The sequence below is a fragment of the Buceros rhinoceros genome, unplaced genomic scaffold, assembly GCF_000710305.1.
Source record: "Buceros rhinoceros silvestris isolate BGI_N320 unplaced genomic scaffold, ASM71030v1 scaffold2266, whole genome shotgun sequence".
Taxonomy (NCBI): domain Eukaryota; kingdom Metazoa; phylum Chordata; class Aves; order Bucerotiformes; family Bucerotidae; genus Buceros; species Buceros rhinoceros.
Genome location: NW_010417998.1, coordinates 85432 through 86734, shown reverse-complemented (window position 1 = coordinate 86734; position 1303 = coordinate 85432). Strand labels below are relative to the sequence as shown.

Sequence of the window (1303 nt, the reverse complement as noted above, 5' to 3'; positions counted from 1 at the left end):
TCCAAGTCATGTATTTAAAAAGGAACCTGTCGGCCCGGCTGCCCACCCACCGCGGTTACTAACAGGGGGTTCGCAGGAGCTGTGGTGTTACTACAAAGAGGACCCTTCGCTCAAGAAGAGGGATCCCAGATCCACAGCACCTTAAAACCAGGCAGATGGTGGAGCACAAGTGGTGGCTGCTGCACCAGGAGGGACCTGCAGAACAGCGAGTGATGCTGGACAAGGGAGAGGCTGGGGGGTCCCCATGGGCTGGTTTCCACCCTTTGCTGTTAGTGGATATCAGCCAGGGAGGGAGATGGGGGCAAAGATTTCTCCAACGCGGAGGATTTCTCCCCAAGCAGCAACGAGCGTGATGGGTTCCACCAAAGAGCAAGCACTTACGGCAATCTTGGCCTTGATGCTGGCCAGCTTGTCCTGGGCAGCCGCCAGCTCAGCGTTGGCTTTGCTCAGGGCCTGCCGCTTGGGCTCCACATCGCAGTAGACCTCATGGAAGCGCACGATGTTCACCACCCATGAGCAGAGGCCGGCCGCGGCATAGGACTTGGTGGTCACCAACTCAGGTTTAAACTGGGGATCTTGTAAATAGGGCTGAAGGGCTTTGAGGCAGTTCTCGTGGATGTGCTCCTTGTCGAACCTGATCAAGGAATCCAGGAAACCATCCACCCTGGCCATGGCGGCCTTCGCTGCTTTCCAGCTTCTGTCCTTGGGAATCTTTCCTCCCGGGGCCATCAGCACCATCACGGCTGCGGTGACGTTGCTGACAGCTGAAGGCGGCGACCCAAAGGACCTCAGCTCTGTCAGATTCTTCTGAAAAAGGGGAAAAATAAAGGTTGTTACACAAAAAAAGAAGGGGCTTTCTTTTTACTCTGCCGCTAACGGAGCCAGGCTCCCAAGCTCTCAGTCTGATAAACTGGGTTTCCCTCGCTGCTCAAACATCGCTGCCTTTAAATCACCACCACGCATGTCCACGGCATCCAGTTCCTTATATCCCACTGGGGGCCAGTACAGCACAGTGTTCCTCCCCAGACCCCCTCCCTTTCCCTGCTGCCTGGGGGAGCAGGAGGTTTTCTGCCCTCTCAGAAGACGGAGATAAGGAAAACGGAAACCTTTCCAAATAACAACCTCTGTAAATAGCCCCTGTCCCCTCTGAGACTGTCTCACGGAGCTTCCCTTCACGTTCAACTACCCCCTGTACCAGACACCCGTCCGTGAAGGTCTCATTGAATTATTTGTGTGCACCCACGTTTCCAGGGGCCACCATCCAGCCCAACTTTCAGCACTTTAACTAAGCACCTTCAGCAGG

At 55.3% G+C, this 1303-nt stretch overlaps 1 protein-coding gene across 1 annotated transcript in view; it reads right to left on the bottom strand.

The window, feature by feature from the left end:
* Positions 1–1303, bottom strand: part of DNAH9 (dynein, axonemal, heavy chain 9) — a gene marked incomplete at its 5' end in the record, with an annotated part of 172531 nt that overhangs the window by 87901 nt on the left and 83327 nt on the right. The window contains one exon of the mRNA XM_010138359.1: positions 382–807. Within this exon, the coding sequence (XP_010136661.1) occupies positions 382–807 (426 nt within the window). The remainder of the gene's footprint in view (positions 1–381; positions 808–1303) is intronic.